The 25,779-nt window shown below is 35.5% G+C and overlaps 1 protein-coding gene across 2 annotated transcripts in view; it reads left to right on the forward strand.

Annotated features, from left to right (window-relative positions):
• The window catches only part of ANKRD50 (ankyrin repeat domain containing 50), a 57,957-nt gene that overhangs the window by 524 nt on the left and 31,654 nt on the right, over positions 1 to 25,779 (forward strand). Inside the window, exon 2 of one of the 2 annotated variants that reach the window (XM_058292977.1) lies at positions 997 to 2,254. In XM_058292977.1, the coding sequence (XP_058148960.1) occupies positions 1,743 to 2,254 (512 nt within the window). In that variant the 5' untranslated portion in view covers positions 997 to 1,742. The remainder of the gene's footprint in view (positions 1 to 996; positions 2,255 to 25,779) is intronic. The other variant, XM_058292981.1, reaches the window with a different exon arrangement.

Consider the following 25,779-nt stretch of genomic DNA (forward strand, 5'->3'; position numbering starts at 1 on the left):
GGGCGCGGGGTGAGGGCGCAGAGCTGGACACCCACCGGGAGGCGACCCCTCGTCAGGATTTTCAAATACCTCGGACACCCCCTCCCCTTCTAAAAGACACACCCCAATTTCGGGGCGGGGCGGGGTGCGGAGGCTCTTTCAACCCTCTGGAAGGGAAAACCTCGGTGTGGAGGCTGCACCTCCGTCCTTGGCCTCCCCGAGGTGGCCCTCCTGTGGCTCTTTTCGGTGGCTCAACCGAAGGTTGTCTGCCGTCGCTGGGAATCCTGAGTTCCTTTTGTCTCTCAGCTGAAGCTAGAGGCCGGAACTACAGACTTCAGCATTGAAGCACTCTACTCCTTATCCTCCCTCGGAAGGAAATCTCCCCAGCAGCCTTTTCTCCGGCCACACTGGCAGATTCCATTACTGAGTCCCCATCACAAACCTCCATCCTTTGCGCAGAGGAAGGAAGGATTTATGTTTTACTTGTGTTTGGGTTTATTATTCCTGTAAGAACAACTGTTGACCCTCACACCCCCTTTTTTTTTAACCAGTTCCTATCCAGCCTCAGCCTCAATCAACCCTGGAAAATTTCCCCTAGATTTTGCACACTATCAACAAAGAAGTGGCTTCTAGACAGAGCCCTTGGAAATTGGCTGGGCTGTGCAAGTTACCAGAACTTCCTTAACTGGCGCTTTTCTATCAAGCTAGTGGGAAAGACTTTTTTGGCTGGAGTTATGGGTGTTACTGTATGTGCATGAAGTATCCTTCTTTCCCCTTTTTGCAGTGAGATTTAGAGTGACTTGACTGATATGTGGCTGTTTGGAAAGCATAACCGTAGAAAAGAAAGATACGGACAGGAAATTTTAAATATGATTTCGGGGGTAATTATCCAACTTTTTTAAAGTGTCAAAATTGAGATATATATATGGTTATTTGAGATTTCTTTAGTAAGTTGCATTCTTTGATACTAAGCCTTTAACATATGTTTTGCACTGAGATATCTTTGTTTTATTTTAGTTATGAAAGTTGTTGATTATCCGGACCAAGAAACATATGAACAGGTTCATTAAGAATATGCTGCCTTGAAAAATGCATTTTATAAATGCTTTGAATTAAGACGGTGTTACCAGTGGTCTGTCATTTCTACCACAAAGAGACTATAATCTCAAATAGTTGCCTGGCAGCTGCCAGATGCCTGAAACTGGCAAGGTGTAGTACTTTGAGTGATCATCCTTCAACAAGAAATACAGAACTACCTATGAACTATATCAGTGTAATCTCCTTGATGACATTTACTATAATGGATAGCTTTTCTGGATCTAATTTTGAGTTACAGAATTAACATTTGATATCTGGAGAAGCATTTTTTACAGATTAAAAGATTGGGCTTCCTCTTTAATTTTCCAGATGTGTTGTCTCATCTGTACACTTGAAACATCCGCAATCAAATAAACTCCAGATATAACCATGGCATTATGTGACCTACCAAAACATAGGAAAAGTGTTACTAAGTTTTAGAACCAGGTATTTTTTCATCAGTTCCACAATTAAACTAATATATTTTCTGCTAAACAGGAATAAAGAGCCAAATAAAGCCATGCACATTGAGTTGGCAGATGGATTCTGTGGCTGTTGAATTTTACTATAACTGGTTACTCTGCTCGTTCAAATTCAATTTAAGATGCAAGTTATATCCAAATGGATGTGAAGACCTGTGTTGATGTATCCAGATTCTAGCAAATGTTGAAGATAAGAAACCTGTTATGACTAATCCTTGGGAAGAGAAACTCTGCAAAATGGCTCAAACCAGTTTACTGCAGGGGAAGCAGTTTTACTGTAGGGAGTGGGTTTTCCACAAGCTTCAGCATTGCCTCCAGGAGAAAACTAACTGTTGCAATAGTGCTGTCAACACACCACCCCTTGTAATGAATTCTGGGAATAATTCTAGTGTTGTCTCTGGAAAAGGAGCTGCCTGGGGTGTGTTGTTGGTAGGAGGGCCCGGCAGTGGCAAGACGGCCCTATGTACTGAGCTCTTATGGCCAAGTTCACCTACAAGCCTGCAGAGAGGTTTACATCGCCAGGCTTTGGCCTTTCACTTCTGCAAAGCCCAGGACTCTGATACTTTGTGTGTTGGAGGATTTATTAGAGGTCTGGTTGCCCAGATCTGCCACAGTGGACTACTCCAAGGATATGAGGACAAACTAAGGGATCCAGGAGTCCAAAGTCTATTACAACCCGGGGAATGTGAGAGGAATCCAGCTGAAGCATTTAAAAGGTAACAATAAGAATGTCATGGTTTTCAACTTTTTATGCAAACAATTAAAGTATTTTTAGTTTTTGGGTTTATTTTTCTCCTTATTTTACTATGGAAATGCTGTACATTGTAGTTGTGAATACACTTGTTTCATAGAAGTACTTTGAAAATTGAAAGAAACAAAACTTAAGCCTAAGCACAGTATGATTGATTATAAAGTATCTTTTAATTTTACTTGTTTGATAACAAAATATAAAACACTGTAGAAACTAATTTTTTAAAAATTTTATGGCAGTTATTAAATTTTCCAACATTACCTATAATTGGTAAGGGAAATTTTTCTTACAGTAGAGAAGAACATTTTATCTGCATGGAATAAGACTACCTTTTCAGAGAGAGCAAACTTCATGGAGCTAAGTTTAGAAGAAATCTGAGTCCACTATTTTTTTTGTTTATATTATAATTTCTTTAAGTAAGGTTCTCATTTTAAAAGAGATCATTGGCCATTAAGAATCTGAAGAAAATCTGCTAATGTGATTTTGGACTTTTTCCCTTATCAACTGAAGGCTAAGTTGAGTGATATTTTAAAGTATGTGACAGTTACAGAGAAAATTGGAGATTATTTTAGTAGTTGTAGTGATTGGTGCAAAGGACATTTAATCCCTAACCTTAATTAAGCATTTTTCCTTAGTAAATGGGGTATGGTCTAAGAAGTGAGCAAGTTACTGTCTAGGTTCCAGATTCTAAGTGTGTTTCAAAAAACTTAATTCCTTGAAAATAATTCTTTGCATATCACTTCTTTGCTCCCTATGAAAGAACAGGTAAATTGTTATTTTGTACTTGATATTGCCTCATTGCTTCACAATAAATATGTATTTAACTGGTAAAGGTTTGTTCCTCAAGGATTCTGTCATACTATACACAAAAAGTTAGTGCGTGTACCGCTATGTGTATGTCTGTCTGTCTCTTGGAGGGATATGAATAGGATTTGGAATGCTATGAAGAGTGATATTCTTATGATGTCCTTTAGTAGAACAGTATGAAATCATACGTTTTGAAGTGATATTGAAAATACTGAATGATAGTAATTTGCATTATGTGCCAATTACTGTTCTAAGTGCTTTTCAAATAATAAATCATTTGATTCATAACAATTCTGTGACATAGGTACTATTATAATCCCCATTTTATAGGCAAGAAAATGAGGCACAGAAAGCCTAAGTAACTTTTCCAAGGTCACAGGGTAGTAAGTGGTGGAGCTGGGATTAGAAACACATGTGCATGTATAGATGTTTGTAACCATAGGAAGTCTTTGGAGGACTTAAAGGAAGGGCAGTAGTTTAACAGTAGTTTATGTATGATGGATTTGGAGGACATGGGATATGTCAGAAGGGTAGTTTGAGTGCAGTTTTCAGTTATCCCATACAAGTGATGGAGACTGTGCTGTTCTGGAGTGAAAGTTATAGATAGTCATACAGAATTCAAACTTGGGGTGCTTGAGTGAAGTCGGCCAGAGGGACTTGTCTTTCAGAGATGTGATACTGTTGTAAACTTTTTAATGTGTAAGTGCAGTCCTGTAACTCAGTGCAAATCTAGTAATGTGTTTTGCTGTTAACCATTAAAATCATTCTTAGGTTAGTGAGGAAACCTGTTAGGCAATGCTGGTGGCAAAAATGTGTGATGGTAGTTTTGATGGACAGTGTTCAATATGAAATCACTGTGGTCTGATTCAGTAATGTAGTATTTAATATTAAACATTAATTTTTAAAAGACTTACTGTCTCCGTACATAACTCTTTTCCTCTTGCTTTTTCTGAAGAGCTGAATTTTCATTTCTTTGTTATAAGTAATAAATTATCTGGATTTATTTATCTGAATACCTTAGAAAATCAGTTTTCTAGAGCTTAGTCTAACTATATACTAATGTAATGTTTTTAACAGATGTAAATTTCCGATGACTTTACCTATTTAAAATCATGTCTGATAGCTATGTACTTTTTATATATCCTGATCCTGAGCATATATTTTCTATATCATAGATTTTTCTGAAAATATCTTCTTACCTCCTATTTTTTTTTCCTATGTGATTTGTAGTTATTTTCCAATTGAGGGGACATAAGAAGTAATTGGAGTTGTGTGTACAAACCACACCAGCACTGCTTTTTTCTGATGAACAGAAGGAGCTAATCATGTTATATTCCCAGTCTATACTTTTTACTAGTCTTTGTACTTGGACCATTTTGCTGCTCTTACTTAATCTACTGGATCTTTCAAAAACATGGGTCACTGTTTATCTTCATCATTAAAGTAATTAATCATTAAAAAATTACAGTAATTTTTGTATTGAACAAGAGTTTCTGATAGTCACAAGGATATATTTCTTCTAATATAATATGTGAAGCTGTAATGCAACCAACATCAAAACAAGCATGAACACACAGATAAAAGTTAATTTTTTCCTCCAAAGTCTAGAACATTAGGTGATCTTGGTTCTCTGCTTTTAGATTAATCGTCAAGATTTTATTGTAAGTCTATTAGTGATTGACATGATAAGTAAGTCCTTCAGAGACTTTTAATGTAAGTATATTTTATTTAGGTAGAGATAGATTCAATTCAAAAAGGAAACAATGAGGCAGAAAATCATTGTTTTCAAGGAGTTAAAATATTGTGAAAAAGACAGGTGAAAGTAGCTAAGTGTAACATGATACCACTGAAAGAAATGGATAAGTGAAGAGAAATAAAATCTTTTTTTTCCTACCTTTGACAGAAAAGAACAACAGAAAACACAAAACCAAAATCCCTAAGTGGTTTTTGTATTACTTTTTTAACACTTAACTTTTAATAATATTGATGGTTTTATATATTCATGTGTGAAACAATTTAATAGTAGTAGAAAGTTGAAAGGAAAATCTTAGTTAATATCAGATCCACAAAGCTGGGAAATTTGAAGAGAAGTGATCTGTTAATGAATGCTTTTTAAAATCCACTTCTCTTTTCTTCCGTTTAACTTCTTAACTTTATTTTCTATTTTTTACTGTCGATGATACTAGATAGACTCTGTAGTATTATAAGCTAGCATAAGATCATATGGGTAAGTAATAATTTATTAATAACCAGTTTTTTGAAATCGCTTTTTCTTAATATTAATTTTTTAGAGTGAGGAGAAATTCATTTTAATCTAGTTAAATATTACCACTTTTTCTTCTGACATGGTATTATACACTTGAATGATTTTTATATTTAGTTGTTTTCAGGACATTTCTCCTGATTAATTCTTTCAGCAAATATTTATTGAAAGCCTTCTGTGTTTTAGGCGTGGTTCTACTGGAAATATTTATTGGGAGCCTTCTACGAATTAGGTGGAGATCAGCAAGAGATGAATCAGTGAATAGAACAGACAAAATTCCCTGCCTTCATGAAGCTTAAATTCTTGCATAAATATTTATCTTATTTCCATTCACAGAAATAATGCTTGGGATAAATACTTCTTACAGTGTACATGTAGCCCATGGACATTTTTAACGCTAAGAGAATTAGGTCATCTGTTAAAGGAATGAAGAGATTCGTTTTTGTTTTGTTTTCCCTTCTCATTTGTTTTTCTTAACTGGTTAAAGTGCAAAACTATTATTAGTAAGTTTAGAATAATTTTTTTTCTTCTGCAATTTATTGAGACTGATGGCTTAGTTTAAAGTCTATTTTGGTGAATGCACTTGAAAATAATTGTATTTTGCAGCTATTTAGTGTTCTATAAATATCAATTAATTGTTGACTGTTCAAATCTTGTGTCTTTATTGATTTTGTTTTTGCCTGTTTCAATTGCTGATGGAGGAGTGAGTTTAAAATAATTTTAGTTTCTAATTTCTGTTCATGAGACTAAGTTAATGCAATTAACCTTTTTTTTTAAAGGTTTATTTTAATTTATTTCTCTCCCCTCCCCCCCCCCCCCCAGTTGTCTGTTTTCTGTGTTCATTTGCTGCATGTTCTTTTTGTCCTCCTCTGTTGTCAGCGGCACAGGAATCAGTGTTTCTTTTTTGTTGTTGTTGCGTCATCTTGCTGCGTCAGCTCTCTGTGTGTACGGCGCCATTCCTGGGCAGGCTGCACTTTCTTTCATGCTGGGTGGCTCTCCTTACGGGGCGCACTCCTTGCGCTTGGGGCTTCCCTACACGGGGGACACCCTTGTGTGGCAGGGCACTCCTTGTGCGCATCAGCACTGCGTGTGGGCCAGCTCCACACGGGTCAAGGAGGCCCGGGGTTTGAACCAGGGACCTCCCATGTGGTAGACGGACGCCCTATCCACTGGGCCAAGTCCGCTTCCCTGACATTAACCTTTTTACTTACTTATTTTGATCCCGAGGGCTGATCTTTTATTCTGCTTTCCCCTTTAGGATTTTATTGCAAAACTTTGTGTATTTTGTGTTGAATGTGGCTTTTCTAGAATTAGTGTTAGGGGTAGAGTTTCCTAGAAGCCCTATCATTCAAAAACAAATACCAGTTACTTTTGACAGAGTATCAAAGACTTAAGTTAGAGAATGAGGGTGGAGTAGCAGCTTGAGGTCTTAAGACTGATTTAGAAACAGAACCAAAAATGGTTATTTTCTTCAATCAAAAACACCATTCTGAACCTTATGATCCATATGTTTTCAACCCAAAGGTCTTTTTGGAAATTTAGATGGATATAGAATTGGGAAATAATAAATCTTATTTCCTGGTGGATATGATTCTCAGATTAGAAAATTTTGGAGAAAAGTTGTGTTAATGGTGAAAGGCAACATGTCTTCTTAGAAAAGGATTGGAAACTGGGAGTCTGAACTCTGACATTTATTTATTTCATCATTGAATGGTTGAATTTTTCTAATCTTTTTATCTCCTAGAAATTACAGCTCTTCACTTTTATCTCTTTAGTTTTTTTTAGCTTATGTTGTAATTATTTATGCATGTCTCCTATTTCCTCTATTTCCTCTGTTAGGCATACGCTTCTTCATGATATTCTTCATGACTGATTAATTTTTTATATTTACTATAGTGCTTTGTATTGCACTTTGCATATAGTAAGTGCTAAATGATTTTCTTTTAAATGAGCAAATAATGCTACTTGGCTTTCTAGAATATAGTTGAACCTAACTGAAGGATGCCTGATGTACTTGAATAAGAGAGGAAATTGAAACTTTCTATTATTAGGTCAGTTTTAAATGCAGACCAGACTGGTAATAGTGATTATTAATTTATTAATCTGCTATCTGCTTCTTAACATGTATGAATAATTATGGAGTTGGTCCAGATAGTTTTAAGTGGCCAGATGCCTATCTCCTGTTTCAGCTGGCTCCAAGTATTTTTGGCAGCCTCAACAAAGGGGTTAAGAACAGAATGGGATCGGGAAGTGTCATTCTTTCTTACCTTCAATTGTGAGGTGTTTTTAAGGTTAAATATTCCCTTTCATTATCTGGTTTATCTATCCAATAATATTTAAGATAACTCACTATCAGTTCTTAAATATGTCAGATTAAAAGGTCCTTGTAAAAGTATCTTTACTGTTCAAATTTTGAATAAAATAAAATGAAGCTATGATTTTAATAATCAAAGTTTTATCTTTTTTCTCTAAGATCTTCGCTTTTCACCAACTTGTCAGTTGCCAATTTTCTTTTAATTACATCATCTTTACTTTCAGATGGATCTCCGTTCACAACCTCTCACTTTACCCTTCCTAATCTCTTTTTATTATACCCTATACATCATATTTAATGGCTGTTTCCTTGGTTCCAGGTACTCTTTAACTGCACCAGTCCTCATTTTGATCACTTCCGCTATAATGGAGTGACACAGTGCTCCTATTTGCGTATTTATACTATCTTCTTAGTACTCTTCAGCAATCCTTTTATTTATTTCTTGATATCTCAGAAATTTAGATCAGGGGAAGCAAAGTGATTCCCTGCAGGTATAATCTGTTTCTTAATGCATATCAGGAAATTTCACAATATCCATATTTTTGTCTTGTTAAAAACTCTAAATTTTGACAATATTACATTCTCATCCTGTAAAGCAGAAATCCAGTGGAGCTGAGACTCAACTGTTCTTTTTAAATGGTGTCTACACTTTTAATTTCATTCAGTCCCGAATACTCTCTGTTACCCTATATCAAAACCACTTCATTTGTTTATATCAGCCTGGCTCCTATAGGAATCTTCAAACATGAACAATATTCTTGTTCATCTGAAAAAATATATACCATATTTTATCTCTCTCAAAATTTGCTTTCATTTTACTCCAAATTTGAGTCTACAACTCTTCCTTCCTCTTCCCTGTCACCTAGTTTATTCCTAAATTAACTAAAATCTGATTTTCTTTACATGTTCACAGAAAGATGTTTATCCTTCGTTGCTTCTGAACTCATTACCCAATATGTCTTTAGCCTTCGATATATTTCAGAACCTTTTTTTATTATATATACTTTCTTCCTTTCCTAATATGCTTCCTGACTCTGCTTTTTGCTAGCCCTTCTTTTAGGTTCTCTTTGGATGTTTGCCCAACAAAGCTTACTTAGATCTTCTCTCTTTATAAATACTCCTTCAATTATTTTATGTGATTACCAGTGCTTATATGTAATATGACAGCAATCAAATCTGCATCACCAGCCTTTTATCCTCATTCTCATCCACATGTATCTTTTCACTTGGGTTTCCCTCACTAGCTTTCCTGTGTTCCAGCATTTCTATTCCTTGATCTCTTCATTCATTTTTAAAATATTCAGTATCTGCTATGTGCCAGATATATGCTAAGTCTGGGCTGAAGTAGTGAGTCAAACAGTACTCTCAATTACATTGGAGCAGGGAAAGAAGAGGGAGTCATTGAATAAATAATAACAATTTTTAAAAATTGTAAGTGTAAAATACAACTTTGATAAGTGTTAAGAGTACTGGATGGTACTAAAGCATATGATAGGAAGCATGATCATTTGATGAAAGGAGAAAGTGACTCATTATCTAAGTTGTTGCAAATTCTTAACTCTTAGACCAATTTTATGAAATATAATGACTTCTAGCTGTGATGTCAGGTTTGTGAATTTTTTCGTGACTTCAAGATTATGACATAGTCATCTAGTTTTGTTTGCTTGGTTTGGTTTTTAAATATTATGGACTTAATTTTCCATTTAGGATTTTTATCCATATGGAATTTATATCATGTTTTAAGATAGAAGGTTAGGATCACTTATAATTTAATAATTCCAGTGATTTGACTACCTTTTTCACAATTGAAATTCCCTTACAAATGTTTCTGAAATGTGTTTTGCCTGGTTATCTGTTGATTGTCAAGTTGTTCCAACAATGTATCTCCGACTATACCATGCTTAATTCAGCCACAAATTTCAAATTGATTTCTCTCTTTCATGTTATCCTAATCTGAGAAATACTCTGTTATTTTCTTTCTACAATTCACATGTGTAGCTAAGTATAGTTTTGGTGATAAAATAGAGTTTGAAAATGTTTATATAATGCTTTAGGAAAATTAGGAGCAATTATGTCTTACTTATGGTTATTTTAATTAGTGATTTGGAGATGTGCGGAAGCTGGTGGCCTTTTACAATTATGACGATTTTGAATACCTAGATACTGTGTAAGTTGAATTGTTTTTCTCTACTCTTTACCCTTCCATGTAGCCATGGTCTTTGCCGTATTTTATTGCATGTTCTACTAGAAGAGAAGTGTACTTCTCTGCCTGCCCCTTTTTGGCCTAGCCATGGGATTTGCTCTGGCCAGGGAATGTTAGCAGATGTTGCAAAGATGGAGGCTTAAAATGTGCTTAGGTGGCTGGACTAGACCTTTTGTCCTTTTGTCACCACAATAATATACTCTGGCTAGCCTTTTGGTGCAAGACAGAAGGGAGAGATGTGTGAGTAGATTGGACTCATCTGCAGCTTGACGCCAAGCCTAGAGTAGATCTGCAAATAAACAGACATGTCAGAAAGTATGAATGATTATTATTTTAAGCCACTGATATTGGGGTGGTTTTTGATATACCACTATTGTAATAATAGCTAACAATACAAAAGTTAATGAAATTATCTTTCAAATGGTCATTAATTTTTCATAAAAATATAGGGATCATCACTGATTACTCAGTTTCACTCATCCCCTCAATTCAGTCCATTAGCTGGTTTTGTTCTATTTCCACTTCTTTCTGTCTCCATTGCTGCTTCTTGCATTATTTGTTGCCTAGACTACAGTAGGAGCTAATTGGTCTCCATATTGCTACTGTTTTCCCTCTTATCTTTTCAAATCAATTAGAGTATCAGATGTTATCATTTCTTTGTTTAAAACCTACGGATGGCTTCTCACTACATTTTGAATAAAATCTTTGTTATATATGGTCTAGCCATTGCTTCGCCTTTGACCTCACCTTGTACCACTCTTTATCTTGCTCATTGCTCTTCATCCACATTGCCCTCATTATTTTCTGATATAGGCCAGATTTTTGTATGGCTACTTGCCCTGTTACTACTTAGGTCCATCTTTAATATTAACAGAGAGCCTTCTCTGTCCACTGAATCTTTAGAAACCTCCCCATCCATACATTTTTTAAATCCTGTCATCCCACTACATTTTCTTCATTTCTTAATTTCCAACATCTATCATGATCTAAAAGTATTTTGTGCATTTTTTCACTTTGACTTTCTGCCCACTTACCAGAATGAGGAGATCCTTGCCTAACTCATCCTCTCTGCATCACCATGGCTTAGAACAGTATTTATCAGATAGTAGGGACTCGATCATGACTTTTTGAATTATGGAATAAATATTTATACTTTAATTTTAAACATTGTAATTTTGGCCACATTGATAATTTGCATTGCTCTAACCATACTGTTTTGAAATACTGTTTGTTTTTCTGCGGAACAATTTATACATACAGATTATATAGCTATAGATGAACACATCTGTTTTAAACCAGTATTGTAGTTATTTGTATCTTTTACAATCATGTTGAAATTATTTTTTATCAAATAGAGAATATTTTTATCGGTGTCAGATTTATGTTATATAATGAGAGTCATGTGAGGTACCTTATGCCTTTCTTCCATAAACCCATTGTTTCATCTGTGGAATTTCTATAATTTTTTCTGAGATTGTCGTTTAAAATTCATTTTATCTTAGAGAGGGGAAAAATACTTTAGTTTAAATCTCAATTAATATGTCTATTGTTGCCTTAGAGAGAAATGCAACTTGCGAACAATGAACTTCACAGGAATTGGAAGGAAAAACTTAATGGCACTAAAAGGAAAGAAAGGTTTGAAGAAAAGAATTTGTGGGAGAAGTGAGATTGCTCCCACCCCCTGAGGTGTTTCAGTTATACAGGAGAATAAATAAAATAGAAAGCAAATACCTTGTATCTACTCATTTTGCCATATTTATTTCAAATCTGGGTTTTTATTTTGTTTTAAAGAAAGAATAATCCACTTTTGAATCCCCTGGGTATCTCCTTCTAATTCAGTTCTACTCTTGCCCCATAGGTGCGCCCTCCTGTGAACTTACTTTTTACCAATGTAGTAGTTTGACTACCTAGAGAGATATATGTGTATATATACAAGCACTTGTTATATACAATTATTTTGTACATTTTTAAAATATATTAGTAATTTTTAAAAAATTAGATTACATAAATGTTACATAAAAATATAAGGGATTCCCATATGCCCCATTTCCTGCACCTCCCACATTTTCCCACATTAACAACATCCTTCATTAATTAGTGTGGTACATTCATTACAATTGATGAAAACATTTTGGAGCATTGCCACTAAGCGTGGATTATAATTTATATTGTAGTTTACATTCTGTCCCGCATTTTGTACATTTTTAATTCTATATAAGCAAGTCTCAAATTTTTTGGACCAGGTCCCCCTGTATACTCCTAAAAATCATTGTGGACCCCAAACAACTTTTGCGTATGTGGGTTATATTTATAAATATATTCTATATTTTTAAACTGGTTAATGTTTAAAGTGTGGACTTATTATTATAGTTAATATAATAATAATAATAAATCCATTATGTATTAACATAAATAACATCTCAACCAAAGAACTATATTGTCCAAAACAAAAAGGAAATAAAAAAACTTGAGTGGTATTGTTTTCCTTTTTTTTTTCCCAAATAACTTTAGTATTTGGCTTAATAAAAGACAGCTTGATTATTCTATCTGCTTCTATATGTAACCTCTGGAAAACTCCTTTATATTCTTAGTAGAAAAAGACAGTGAGCAAAGGCAAATAACTTCTTAATGTTATTATGAACTTAAAAGGGATTAGGGTCTAGGAGACCCTCAACGATCCCTAGAACACATTTTGTAAAGAAACGATATTGTATTGCAAGCATCGTTCTGAAAAGTTTTCTGTGTAACAGTTTATTTTTAGGGTTATCCATTTGTTACATGGGATATAACAGTCTATATCTCCATTTTGTACCTATACTACAATTCATTTGTTTATTTTTTTCGTGATAGTCATTTTAAAAGTACCCACCTTTTTACTTTTACAAAACAGTGTGGTGGAGAACATTCTTGGGGACTATTGTGTGCATATACTACCAGTAAAAAGTAAAGGGTGATTCTAAGTTGCATACCTAGAAGTACATACCTAGGTCATGGTGACCTAGTTAACTCTATGAGATGGTATCAAACTGTCCTTCAAAACTGCATCAGGGGGAAACGGACTTTGGCCCAGTGGTTAGGGCGTCCGTCTACCACATGGGAGGCCCGCGGTTCAAGCCCCGGGCCTCCTTGACCCGCGTGGAGCTGGCCCATGCGCAGTGCTGATGCGCGCAAGGAGTGCCGTGCCACACAGGGGTGTCCCCCGCGTAGGGGAGCCCCACGCGCAAGGAGTGCACCCATAAGGAGAGCCGCCCAGCGCGAAGGAGGGAGCAGCCTGCCGAGGAATGGCGCCGCCCACACTTCCCGTGCCGCTGACGACAACAGAAGCGGACAAAGAAACAAGACGCAGCAAAAAGACACAGAAAACAGACAACCGGGGGAGGGGAGGGGAATTAAAATAAATAAAAATAAATCTTTAAAAAAAAAAAAAACAAAAAAAAAAAAACTGCATCAGTTTATACTCCAATAGCAGTGTATATTTAATTTCTTATTACTCTACTAGGTCACCAACACTTGCTTTATGTTTTGGAAAGTGAATGTGGAATGGTATCTTAACTATTACAAATGTCTTTGAGCCTGTGGCTTGCTGTTTTGTGAAATTTTTGTTCTGAAATTTTAAAAAATGAATATAATCAAATATATCAGCCCTTTTCTTAATGGTTTCCTTTATGGTTGTCCTTCTGGATCTTGTTTTTAAACTTATTTTCCACTTGGTTGTTCTAACAGCATTTGTTAAATGGTTCATCTTTTGCTATTAATTTGTAAAGCTAACACTGTGGTATAAACTTTTTTCTGAATTATCTATTCTCCTTCGGGTCGTTCATTCATTCTTTTATCAAATATATATCCAGGAAAGCATCAGGAGCTTTTCTAGGTACTGTGTAAAGTAGTAAATAAAAGTGGTAAAGGTCATTTGCTTTTATGAAGCTTATATTTTTCTTGCCACCTGATTGTAATAACAGCATTTTTTTAGTGGTTCATCTTTTGCTACTGCATGCAGCATTTGCTCATAGCAGCATCTGCTCATTGCAGCAGTTGTGGCTTCTGCTGGTTGCGGAAGTTGTGGAGTCTGCTGGTGGTGGCATCTGCTCATTATGATGTCTGCTGGTTGTCGCACTTGTGGTGTCTGCTCATTGTGGTGTCTGCTCAGCACAGCATGAGCTCATTGCAATGTCTGCTCATTGCAGCGTCTGCTCGTTATCTTTAGGAGGCAGCAGGAACCAAACACGGGACCTCTCATGTGGGAAGCAGGTGCCCAACTGCTTGAACCACATCTGACCACATCTGCTCCCTGAAGCTTACATTTTGAAGGTTGGAATGGCTGGTAGTTAGAAAAATGAAAAGAAGACAATATGTACTATGTCATTTGGCAGTGAACGCTATGTAGAAAATCAAAGCAGAGTAAGGAAAACAGAAGCGGTATGTTGGTTGTGTTCGGGGAGTATTATTTTATATAGGGCTATTGAGGTGTTCCAAAGGAAGTCTCTGAACAAGAGCATCCACACTGAGGAAGTATCAAGTGCGAAGTCCTGAGGTGAGAATGGCTAATATTATTGCAGAAAAACAAAGCAGCATATGTGATTAGAACAGAGCAAGCAAGGGCACACACAGTAGGACACAAGTAGAGAAGTAGTCAGGAGCCATATAGTGTTCAGTCTTGGGGCTTGATGTAAAACCATTCATTTTTACTTTGAGTAGTTTGGGACTCATAGAAATATCCTCCTCCTCTGTCCCCAGGTGGCTCCCTCATCTGTTTGCTCATTGTTTTTTTGCTCATTGTTTGTGCTCATTCTTTTTGATCATTGTTTGTTTGTGTGCTTGTTGTCTGTTTTTTCTTTAGGAGGTACCAGGACCTCCCATGTGGGAGGAAGGTACTCAGCTGCTTGAGCCACATCTGCTCCCTATAGCAATATTTTAAACAAAGAAGTAGCATCATCTGACTTAAGATCTTCAAGGATCAAACTGGCTACGTGTTGAAAATAGTCTAAGGTCACAAAGGTGGAACCACAGAAACCAGTAGGTAGCTATTGTAGTACTTGATATAAGAGAGTATGGTGCTTGACTTGGGTGAAGTGGTAGAGCTGGTACTGTATACTGACTTATTTTTAAGGATGATCCAGCAGCATAGTGGATATGGAGATAAAAGTAGAGAGGAGTAAAAGATGATTCTAAGAATTTTGGCCTGTGAAACGGAAGGATGGATGCCATTTACTGAAAAGAAGATGATTAAATAAGGAGCAGGATGGGAGTTGTAGGCCAGAAGTTTAGTTCAGAACATGCTCAACATTAGACATATAAGCAAAGAGGTTAAGTAAACAGATCTACAAGTCTGGATTTGGAGAAGGTATACTGGCTGTAAATATAAAATTGTATCATTGGAGATGTAGATAGTACTTAAGGCCATGAAAGAGCATAAGCAGTGAATGTAATAGAGAAGAGAGAAGGTCTAAGATCTGAACCTTGATGTACTTTGAAGTTAAAAGATTGGAGAAATATGAAGAAAGGTAGCTAGTGTGATTGGAGGACAGATCTAAGTGAGATAGTATCACTGGAAGGAGAGATTGATAGACTATGTCAGATATTTATGCTGAGTTGAGAATTGAGTGTTGGGCTAAGCAACATGGAGGTCTTGGGATACTGGTGATATGAAAAATAAAACTTGATTGTAATAGGATCTTGGGTGAATGGGAGGAATAAATAATAAATATAGAATATTTGAGCTTTTTGCTGAAAGAGGACGCGAATGCGTGCAGTAGTAGCTGAGAAAGATATGGAGTTGGAGCAGGTGGTTTATTACAGGATATTGGTAAAATGAGGGAAATAATAAAGTAGAGATGAAATTGGTGATTCAGGAACGAAAGAGTAAATTGTTGCACGTGGTTTTACAGATCTTCCAGTGAGTGTGTGGATGTTCTCTTTTAATTATATATACATTTATGTATGTGTGTATTGTTACGTATTACACTTATGAATAATATATAATTTATAATAATATTTATGATATTATTTAACTAGATATTTATATAGTATGTAAAGTTACTAGCTGAAGATGAGGGTTCTGGCAGAGGGAGATTTGGGAGATTTGAGAAGAAGTGTGAGAATTGTCTTCTTAGAATGTGAAGATGTAGTTTACTCAGAGTGTTGTTAGGGGACCCAAGAAGTCTATGCAACCTTTTCAGGGGATCTGTGAAGTCAAATTATTTTCACAATAATTCTAACACATTGTTTGCTTTTTTTCCTCTTTTTTCCTTTTGATGAGTACAGTGAGAGCTTTCCAGAGGCTACATGACGTGCAAGATATCTTAAGAGGTCGAATGTAGAAACATTATTTCTGGGAGATTTGATTAGGATTGCAATGAATTTGTGGAATAATTTTGGGGAATTGACCTCTTCACAATATTGAATTGACCAATTCATAAACGTGGTATATTTCTCCAAACTAAATGTAGTTTAAATTTTTTTCCTCAACAGAAGAAGATTTCCAGAGTGCAGATCTCATACAAATTTAATTAGTTATCCTGATACACGATGTTTCTGGGTGCTAGTCTAAATGATGTTTATTATTACTATTTTCTAAGGTAGGGTGTAAGGATTCAAATGATTTTTGTGTATTGCCCTTGTAAGAAGCAGCCTTGTTAAATTCACTCATTCATTTTATTATTTTCTAATCATTTTCATTCCATTTGATACAAAGTTATAGGTTTAGAAGATTTTGTGAATTGTGTATTTTCTTCAGCATTTTGAAAATTGTCTTAGGCATCTGTTATTTTTCATTGAAAAGTTTCCTAGAGTTTTTTTTTTTTTCTTTAAAGATAATACCTTTTTTTCTAGTCTCGTCCTTTATCTATCCAGGTATGTTACACTTCTTAACTGTCTCCCACATATCTTTTTTACTCAGTTCTATTTTCTCTGTCCTTCGTTTCTTGTTCTTCAATTTGAATATTGCTAATGACCTGTTGTTTTAAATTTGCTAATCCTGTTTTCTGTTGTAATCAGTTTGTTGTTGTACAACCAATGTATTCCTATTTTCAGTAATTATACTTTTTAGTTCTAGATTAGAATTTTGATTCTTTATTTCCATAGAATCCATTTTCTCTGGTTGAAATTCTCCATCTTTTATTAACTTCATCCATCTACTCCTATTTTCTGTAATTTAATCATTGCTATGGTAACCTATACTAGGAGTAATATCTGTGATATTTCCATGTCTGTATCTTTTGTCTCTTTTTCTTCTTGATTATTAATCTCATTCCAGCCTTTTCACCTGTCTAATGATTTTTGGTTATATGTCAGACAATGTGTTAAATGATTGCAGGAGCTCCGGAAGTTTTTTTTATCATAGGATTTTCTCTTTCCTGTCATGGACAGATAGAGTTACTGAGCAGAAGTGGGGTTCTGTGCCTAATATGCTTCAAATGATCAAATCCTGAGACATCAGGGTTTCAAAGAAAGAAAGAATTTATTGTCAATGTAAGGAGATCAGATGGCTCAATGACCTAAATTCTGTCTCCCCAGTTTTGAGAAGTTTAGGGTTTTTATGGATTCAAACAGCAGAGGGTAGAGTAAGAATAAACTCACAAAGACAATAGAGGCAACAATAGGATAAGCATATCACAAGCAAAATAAAGACAATACTTAAGAGAGCCATTGTTTTTTCTTGTAGGGACATTCATTAATTACTTAGTAAATGAATGAAGTTTACAAAGACTTTTAACATGTTCAATATCCTTCTGCATATGATCTAGAATATTCATCAGGTGTATAGGTACAGCACTTAACACTAATCAATGCACAAATTCTTCTTTGAGCTGCAGTTAATAGATCTAAGCTCCAGGTTTTGGCAATACCATACATGTTGTCTCTCCATGGGAGCAGGCCATAATGCCATTTGTGTCTGTTTAGGTTTGTATAGTCAGCCAAAGGAGTGCTGATGCAAGATACCAGAAATTGGTTGGTTTTTATAAAGGATATTTATTTGAGGTAGGAGCTTACAGATACCAGGCCATAAAGCATAGGTTACTTTCCTCACTAAAGTCTGTTTTCATGTGTTGGACCAAGATGGCTGCTAATGATTATGAGACTTCAGGCTTCCTGGGTTCCTCTGGGCTCGGCTCCTGTGTTTTCTTCACAAGGTCAGCTGTAGACTATGAGGTCTCTTGGCTTTGCCTCTCTCCACAAGGTCAGCAGTAGACCATCAGGTGAATGGCTCTGTCTCTCTTCCTGGGGCTCCAGCTTCAGCATCAAACTCCAACATCAAAACTCTCAACTCTGTCATTTGCCATGCCTTTTATCTTTGGTGGGTGGGGACTCAACACCCTAATGACATGGCCCAATCAAAAGCCCTATTCATAACTTAATCATTCCTGAGTACAGACCAGATTACATACATAATCCAATATCTAATTTTGGAATTCATAACCATATCAAACTGCTACAAGGGTCTACTCACATTACTCTGGTAATTATTGCTCCCCTTGGTATTCTTCATACAGCCAGCATGCTGCAGCACCATTGGCCCTTGGAAGGAAGTTCCAGTGTTTTAGCACCCTTCAGCACTATGAAACAGAGCCAGTTTGGAGGCAATGTCTATTGTAAATCTGGCCATATCGAGCCATCACTGGCTGCTGTAGGAGTCTGAAACTGCAGTGTACTTTCCATTCATTTCAGGAGCCATGTCCAGAGATGTGGTAGATACTTTTATTATTTTAGGGGTCCTAGTAACTAACCTAACCAATAACTCAAATGGAGAGGCACAATGCAGGATACTGGGACCTAGTTTGAATGTGCAAGATAGTTTGACAATACTGAAGTCTATCTCTTATTTTTATATACTTTCTAAATACTTCCAATGCAGTTTATGACATATTAAATGAACTTAGCTTTTTTAGTACTTTGCTTTTTAACTTTTTATACCGTTACCAAGATTATGTTAATCAGCAGGCAAAGCATAATATAAACTTTGCTGTGCTTTTCCTTTAAAGTCCTTTTTTTGTTTATGATGGGGTAACTGGATGCTCTTTTAGAGAGCATCAGAGCAAAACTGTGTAACTAAGAGGTTTTGATTGTTTTCATGACATCATATTTTTCTAAGAATAACTAAAACTATAACCAGCAGTATCACCATGCAGATCAGTATTAGGATAGAATAGATGGTAACAACTTTAAAAGTCTTTTAAGAATTTTTATACAATCCCCAAATATATAAGTAAATTCTACATTTAATTTCTTTTCTATGTTTTCTCTTTTAGAAACATACTATGTACCACAAAGAAACTTCAGCCATACTGGAAGAAAACTTTTTTTTTTAACTTAAACAGAGAGAAAAAGTCAAATTTTAGTTTTGTATCAGTATCATTCCGTAAACAAATCTTAGTTAGCATAGGTCATAATAAATTGAGGTTGTCCAACAGGTTTTTTCTTTCTACTATGAAGTTACCTCTTTTTATTAATATTAACTTCTAGATTTCTGCTTAATAATTGTTTCCCAGAATAGTCACTTAGTTTTTAAGTTTTCAGTTGAAAAAATTCCTTTACAAACTTCTTATAATTAATCATAAGTTACTTTTTGTTATCAGTATCAGTTTGGGTTTCTATTTAATAATGACTTTCTGGAATTAGCCATTTAGATACTTCAGTTTAGAAGATGCTTTTGCATACTTCCTATAACCAACCACAACCACATAAAGTAGTTTCCTAAGATAAATTTCGTCTCTATAAAGCACATTCCCTTACTCAGTGCTACCTTCTACAACTTTCTATATTCATTCAATTCTTGTCTTACATATTTCCACCCTGGTTCTATGAAAACCAGCCATCTTATCTTAGGACAAAACACATTCCCTTAAATGAACTTACCAAATTGTAGTCAGCTTTGACTATGAATTTACTTCTACAAATCTTTTACTTCTTTCTATACCCATTTAAATCTCATATCCCTCATTCTGTTCTGTGAAGAAAAAAAAAAATTATTCATTTCAATTTAGGCAAAAACAATTTTAAAGAGGTTTATAATAATTTCATTAGCCAAAAATTTAAAATTTTCATCATCTTAAATACTTAACACATATAATGCTAATTTATTAGTATCCTATAAATCTAGACACATACCCAAGCTAAATAAAATTGAAACCATAATAGTTTATGCAGGAGGCTAAAACCTCTTTTTCTCTTTAATAAAATTCTAAAACTGTGAATAACTGTAAAAGCATAGTGACTGTCAAGTTCTGAAATATGTAATAATTGTTTAATTTGTTTGCTTATAATTTAGGAAAATCTTTCCATAGCTTTCAAGGACTTTTTCTTTACTTATTGAAATTTAGCCATTGGATTACTACTGTCATTTTTAAAGCCTTTAAAATTTAATTGGGGAATTATAGGACAGATCATACAAAACAAGATTTATTCTGTAATACCCCTCTGTCCCTGTTATTTTAATTTCCTGGTATAGTAGACAGAATTCTAGGCTAAACTGCTTCTCCCCTATCTTTCTACATCCCGCCTGCCCATCCCCTTAGTTTCCTCAACTGGTTTTAAAGAGTCATTGGAATTCAGTCAAGATTAGGAGAAGACCCTGGTGGGCACATAGGCTATAGAAAGATTAGGGGAGAATTCAGGATAAACTTTTTAGTTTCTTTCCTTTAAATAGTTTCTTTATTCAGATTTTGTGTGACTTTTTTAAAATAGATTTTTCAATTTTTTTAAAGATATATAGATCATAACAAAATACTACCTTAAAAAATATAAGAGGATCACATATACCCCCAGTCCTCACCACCCCACCCCCCACATTACCAAATTCTTTCATCAGTGTGGCACATTTATTACATTTGACAAATATATTTTGGAGTACTGCTGCACAGCATGGATTATAGTTTACAGTGTAGTTTACACTCTCTCCCAGTCCATTCAGTAGGTTATGGCAAGATATATGATGTCCTGCCTCTGTCCCTGCAATATTTTTATCCTGTTTGGCTTTTCCAATTTGGGCTTCAGGAATTCTCATTTACTATCTAAGCACCCATTTAATTTTTAGCAATTTGAGTAGAGCTCCTATAAGAATTTTCATTTGTTAATTTAATATTACCATCCGGAGGTATGAAAATGTACACTGAACAAACAGACAAACACAAAGAGTTGACATACCAAGAGAAACAGAACTCACTAATTGACTTAGAATTCTCACTCCTTGGGTATGCCTGTGTCCAAGCTCTCCATATTTCACATCTCTGATTTTACTGCATTTAAGATCTTTTCTGGAATCAGTGTTGCCTGTAATATGCAAGCTTGTTCTTGGAAACACTTTTATTAGTAACCAATAACCAGTTAGGAATACTTGAATAGTATAAATTCAGTTAAGCACTAATTTAGCAGTTTAGATGGACATTTAACACATATATTCTGGATTACTCTTTAGGAGTACACAAACTCAAAGAGTTCAGGAGTAACTATGGATTCAAAACTGAAAGCTCTTCTTAACACCTTGATCAAAATTATGATCAAAGTAAAATGTGAATAAAACAGAACTTTTTCAAAATAGCATCCTGTTTACACAGTTTTGCAATATGGTTGATCATCAGCTCAGCACAGGTGATTGGTGAAGGAATCTTTCATCTCTGCCTGTGCTAGGTAGGACTTATCTCTTTCTAACTTTAATTTTTCTTGTAAGTAGCAGGCAGAGGCCTTTGCCACTTGTTCTGCCTCACCCACAAGTCTCCCAGGGACAATGCAATAACTGCCACTATCTGGCAGTCTCCCTTTTCCCTGTTTAAGTGCAGCTACTCTGCTATCTGCTGTAGCATAGCCAGCATACTTGGTGTCTCCATATTCTCTCAATGGACCCCACTCATCCTGGAGAACAGCCACTTCCCCCCACACGTATGTTATAGGCCAACCCAGAATTTCCCCTGGGGATTCTTCTACCCCTGAGCTCATGCCAGCTACTGCCTGTGGTCTTTCTGTCTCCTGGCTGTGGCTTGCCAGTTGTTACATCCCAAATCCTGAAGGGCATGAGTTGGTGCGGCTGTGATACCAAAGAATGCACTGGGCAAAGAATTAGACATGAGCTTTGTTGGGACTTAACAAACAGGAGAGATTCTTGGGTTGCAGCCAAAGAATGAATGAAGATAGCACTCTGAAAAGATGAGAAAATGAGGGATGATGGATAAGAGGTTTCAGAACAAGGACATTCCACAGGGTATAAGAACAGAGTTTCTGCTAGGGTCATCTGAAATCTGGTGATGTTTTTACTATGCTTGTAGCACAGAGTTTACCAAGGAAGTTTACTGCTTAGGAAGTAAACTTGGGAAGTTTACAATAACCTTCTATACATTCTCTCCCCTCTAGGAGGGTTGTTAACCATTAAAGTAGCAGGTGAGACTATGCGATAAGGACTTAGAGTAGCCCTACAGTGGCGTTAATTACCACCATCCATTTCCCAAACTTTTCCATCACACTAAAAATCAAAAATTCTATACCAATTAAGACTTAACTCCCCTTTCCCTACCCAACCCCAGTTCCTGGTAACCTGTGTTCTACTTTCTAACTATGAATTTCCTTATCCTACTTTTTTTCATCTCAGGGAGGTCACATGATATTTTTCCTTTAGTGTCTGGCTTATTTCATTCAACATGATGTCTTAAAGATTTTGTCACAGATATCAGAACTTCATTCCTTTTTATAGCTGCATAATCATCCATTGTATGTATCAACCATATTTTGTTTATACATTCATATGTTGATGGACACTTGATTTGCTTCCATCTTTTGGCAGTTGTGAATTGCCTCTGATAATCAATGTGGAAATATCTGTTCCAGTATCTGCTTTAAATTCCTTTGGGTATAGACCTAGAAGTGGGAGTCTGGATCATGTAGTATTTCTATAAAGAATAATCTGAGGAGCTACTAAAGAATAATCTGAGGGACTGCTCCATTTTACATTCTCAACAACAATAAAGAAGTATTCCTGTTTATCCACATTGTTTCCAACACGTGATTTTCCATTTAATTTAATACTAGCCATTCTAGGAGGTATGAAATGGTATTTCATTGTGGTTTTGCTTTCTCTTTCCGTAGTGGTTAGTAATGATGAGCCTCTTTTCATGTGCATTTTGGTCAATTCTCAGTCTCCACTGGAGGAATGTCAATTTAAGTCTTTTGCCTATTTTTCAACTGGGTTGTTTGTCTTTTCATTGTTGAGTTGTAGGTTTCCTTTATATATTCTGAATATTAAAACCCTAATTGGATTTGTGGTTTCCAAATATTTTCTCCCATTCTGTAGTTGTCTTTTATTTTCATGATGAAAACTTTTGATGCAAAAAAGTTTTTAATTTCACTGAAGTACTTTTATCTACCTATTCTTCTGTTGGTTGTACTTTGGGTGTAAAGTCTAAGAAACCATTGCCTAAAACCAGGTCCTGAGAATTTATAGTTTTGGTTCTTATATTTAGGTTTTGATCCATTTTTGAGTTGGTTTTTGTATATGGTATGCGTTACGGGTCTACCTTCATTCTTTGACATATGGATATACAGTTTCCCATACACCATTAGTTGAAAAGACTATTTTCCCCCATTGTGTAGACTGCACCCTTAACAAAAATCAAGTCACCAGCATGTGAGGGTTCGATTCTGAAGTCTCATTCAATTCCATTTGTCTGTATGTCTGTCCTCTGCCAGTATCATACCATTTCGATTACTGGAGTTTTGTAAGAACATTTAAAATCAGGTGTGAGTCCTCTGACTTTATTCTTTTTTTTCAAAATGTTTTTGGTTGTTTGGGGCTCCTTACTCTACCATATAAACTTTATGATTAGCTTTTCCATTTCTGCAGGGAAGGCTGTTGCAATTTTGATTGGGATTGTGTTGAATCTATAAATTGCTTTGAATAGATTGATATTTTAATAATATTTAGTCTTCCAATCCATGAATTTGAAGTGTCCTGCCATTTATTTAGGTCCTACTTTATTTCTTTTAGCAGCGTTCTACAGTTTTCTGTGTATAAATCCATTACATCCTTGGTTAAATGTTTTATTCCTACATATTTGATTTTTTTAGTTGCTATTGCAAATGGATTTTTTTTCTTGATTTCCTCTTCAGATTGTTCGTGAATACTGTTTAGAAACAATACTGATTTTTAAGTATTATTGATCTTGTACCCTGCGACTTCGGTGAATTTGAATAGTGGCTCTACTAACTTTATTGTGGATTTTTCAGTATATTCTATATATAGGATCATGTCTTCTACAGATGGGCATCCAATACATTTTGGATGCCTTTTATTTCTTTTTCTTTCCCAATAGGTCTGGTTAGACTTCCATTGTAGTATTAAATAAAAGTGGTAACAGTGGGCATCCTTGTCTTCTTCCTGATCTTAGAGGGAAAGCTTTCAGTCTTTCACCATTCAGTATGATATTAGCTGTGGGTTTTTCATATATACCCTTGATAATGTTGAAAAAGTTTCCTTCTATTCCTAGTTTTCTGAGTGTTGTTTGCAAGAAGGGGTGCTGGATTTTGTCAAATGAAATATGCTAATTAAGATGATCATGTATTGTTTTTTCCTTCATTCTGCTAATGTGGTATATTACATTAATTGATATTCTTATGTTGAATTAACCTTGCATACCTGGGATAAATCCCACTTAATCATGGCATGTAATATTTTTTAATGTGCTATTGAATTTGATTTGCTTGTATTTTGTAGAAGACTTTTGCACCTATATTCATAAGAGATACTGGTCTGTAATTTTTTTTTCCTGTGTTATCTTTAGCTGACTTTAGTATTAGAGTGATATTGGCCTCATAGAATTACTTAGGTAGTGTTTCCTCCTCTTAACAATTTTGGAAGAATTTGAGCAGAATTAGTGTTAATTCTTCTTGGAATGTTTTGTAAAATTTACTGGTTGAAACCATCTGGTCCTGGGCTTTTCTTTGAGAGGTCTTTGATTACTGATTTAATATCTGTACTTGTTATTGGTCTTTTGTGACCTTCTGTTTCTTGAGTCAGTATAGGTGGTTTGTATTTCTTGGTAGTTGTCCATTTAATAGTACTGTAGTGGAAGTCTGACTAGAGCAATTGGGAAAGATCTCAAATCTAGTTGGTTTATAATAACTGTTTTAGCTCTTCTGTTTCCTTATTGCTCTTCTGTCTAGATGTTCTAGCCATTATTGAAAATGGTATATTGAATTCCCCTTCTCTTAATGTATAACCATCTATTTCTTCTTTCAAAAATGTCAATACTGACTTCTGTTATGTGCATATATATTTATAATTGTTATTCTTTTAAAAATTCATCTCTTTATCAGTATATGGAGATCATCTTTCTTCCTTGTATCCATTTTTTATCTTAAGCCTGTTTTATCTGATATTAGTATAGCTACCCAAGCTCTCTTTTGATTATTGTTTGCATGTATATTTTTTTCCATCCTTCCATGTTCAGCCTACTTGTGTCTTGGTATTTAAGGTAAGTCTCCAAGCAAAGTATAGTTGGGCCATGCTTTTTTACTCATTCTCCCATTCTCTACCTTTTGACTGAAGTTTATTCCATTTACATTTAAAGTACCTACTGTGTTTTTTTTAAAGATTTTTTTTTTATTTATTTCTCTCCCCTCCCTCGCTCCCCCCTCCCCCCCGTTGTCTGCTTTCTGTCCATTTGCTCTGTGTTCCTCTGTGTCCACTTGCATTTTATCAGGCTGCACTGGGAATCTGTGTCTTTCTTTGTTGCATCATCTTGCTGCATCAGCTCTCTGTGTGCGCAGCGCCACTCCTTGGCGGGTTGCCCTTTTTTCATGCAGGGTGGCTCTCCTTGTGGGGCGCACTCACTGCGTGTTGTGGGGCACCCCTATGCAGGGACACCCCTGCATGGCATGGTACTCCTTGTGTGCAGCAGTACTGCGCATGGACCAGCTCACCAC

The sequence above is a fragment of the Dasypus novemcinctus genome, chromosome 1 (assembly GCF_030445035.2).
Source record: "Dasypus novemcinctus isolate mDasNov1 chromosome 1, mDasNov1.1.hap2, whole genome shotgun sequence".
NCBI classification, from domain to species: Eukaryota; Metazoa; Chordata; class Mammalia; order Cingulata; family Dasypodidae; genus Dasypus; species Dasypus novemcinctus.